The sequence below is a fragment of the Temnothorax curvispinosus genome, unplaced genomic scaffold, assembly GCF_003070985.1.
Source record: "Temnothorax curvispinosus isolate PA1 unplaced genomic scaffold, ASM307098v1 QBEX01006442.1, whole genome shotgun sequence".
Taxonomy (NCBI): domain Eukaryota; kingdom Metazoa; phylum Arthropoda; class Insecta; order Hymenoptera; family Formicidae; genus Temnothorax; species Temnothorax curvispinosus.
Window position 1 is genome coordinate 3,098 of NW_020216222.1, and position 1,444 is coordinate 4,541.

General features: G+C 31.5%; 1 protein-coding gene across 1 annotated transcript; it reads right to left on the minus strand.

Annotated features, from left to right (window-relative positions):
* Positions 1–446: 446 nt before the first annotated feature.
* On the minus strand, positions 447–1,236 carry LOC112455878 (putative odorant receptor 92a). Its single transcript, XM_025018077.1, has 4 exons — positions 1,121–1,236; positions 883–993; positions 605–760; positions 447–497 (listed from the first exon to the last, which is right to left on the minus strand). Exons 1-4 carry the CDS (start codon positions 1,151–1,153, stop codon positions 447–449), a joined length of 351 nt encoding a protein of 116 aa, XP_024873845.1. The 5' UTR covers positions 1,154–1,236.
* Positions 1,237–1,444: the final 208 nt, after the last annotated feature.

Here is a 1,444-nt window from a genome sequence, read left to right on the forward strand (position 1 = left end):
ATACTTTTATTCCTTATATACATTTATTTTATGAATAAAAAATAAATTAGTAAATTAAAAGTTATACAATGAAGTTTGTATACATGCAAATGTATTCAATTTTTTATTTGGAACGGAGTTATTTAAAGAAGAAAAATATTCTTTCTATATTATTACTTCTGATTTATAAATACAGACTTTTATTCTCCTACTGTATTTTTTCTACATAATTACGATTGGTTTAAACCCTTAAACAACACAATATGATTATTACAAAAAATCAAAGAGATGCAATTATCGATGAGGGGAGTAGGGTGTTTACAAGTTTTATGGTAGCCTACATTTTCCGCAGGAATCTAGAGATTAACTATGCAAAATTTGGTTCAGATCAAAGAGTTTAAGAGTCAACAGGGAATGTGCACACAGACATTCTAGTTTATTTTTACATTACGATTAAATCCAAAAATTTACTCAACCGATCGAAGAAGATTTAAATATGTAAGAGACATCCTAACAATCTAAAATAAATGCATACGTAGTTATTAATTGTTCTTCCTTTCCGTAAGAACTTTTTTGTTACTAGTTTTACTAGTAGATAATTTAAAAAAGTATTTATGTTACTTACACTGCCGAATGTTCTGAGAGATAGATCAATGAAATTTCCTGCTTTAAGTTTTAATGGAGTTATAGAAATGGCTATGAGTAAAATCAATGATCGCGCTTTCGTATCCGGAAGATGATGCCATTCCAAAGTACATGCTGTTAATGCGACTTTGTCTCCCTAATTTTTATTAATTAATTACAAGCGTCAGCAATGCGAACGAAAAAAAAATAACATTCCGCTAATATTCCGCTTTATTACGGTTATTGTGCGTCTCCGACGGTGAATACCGAGCAACATACCTGATCGATGACTTGATCGCCCATGTAGCAATATATAAATACGTTGAAACCGAACATTATTAGCGCAATAAAAAATGCGCATAGTCGAAAAATATTATGATTTTCCCATTCCTGTAAATACAACAACCTTATAAATTTTTTTATAAAACGCAACAACACAACGCGGAGTACTTTGTCACATCACGTTTATCAAAATTTGTATTTTCCTTGAAACTGATCGTTACATATTTCCGCGCACCATGATCACGTAATATCCTACGAGGCATAGCATGAAAGTAGACCCCAGGACTTCTATTAAACTCGGATACTGAATGGTACTCTGCACCAATTGTAAGAATCTAAAATGTATGGCAAGAAAATTATGGAAATCGTGTTTAACAAAAATTATTAGCTGCTAATCCAAAATTTCTTCGATAATTGATGACACGTTACCCATTTTGTGTAGAACCTATCGCGCATTAAGCTCTGACATAGTCTCTAGTGAAGTTAGAATTATATTAAAGAATCAGCGAATGGACCTCATTATTGTACGCAAGAAAGAACTCACTTCCTTGTTTTAATT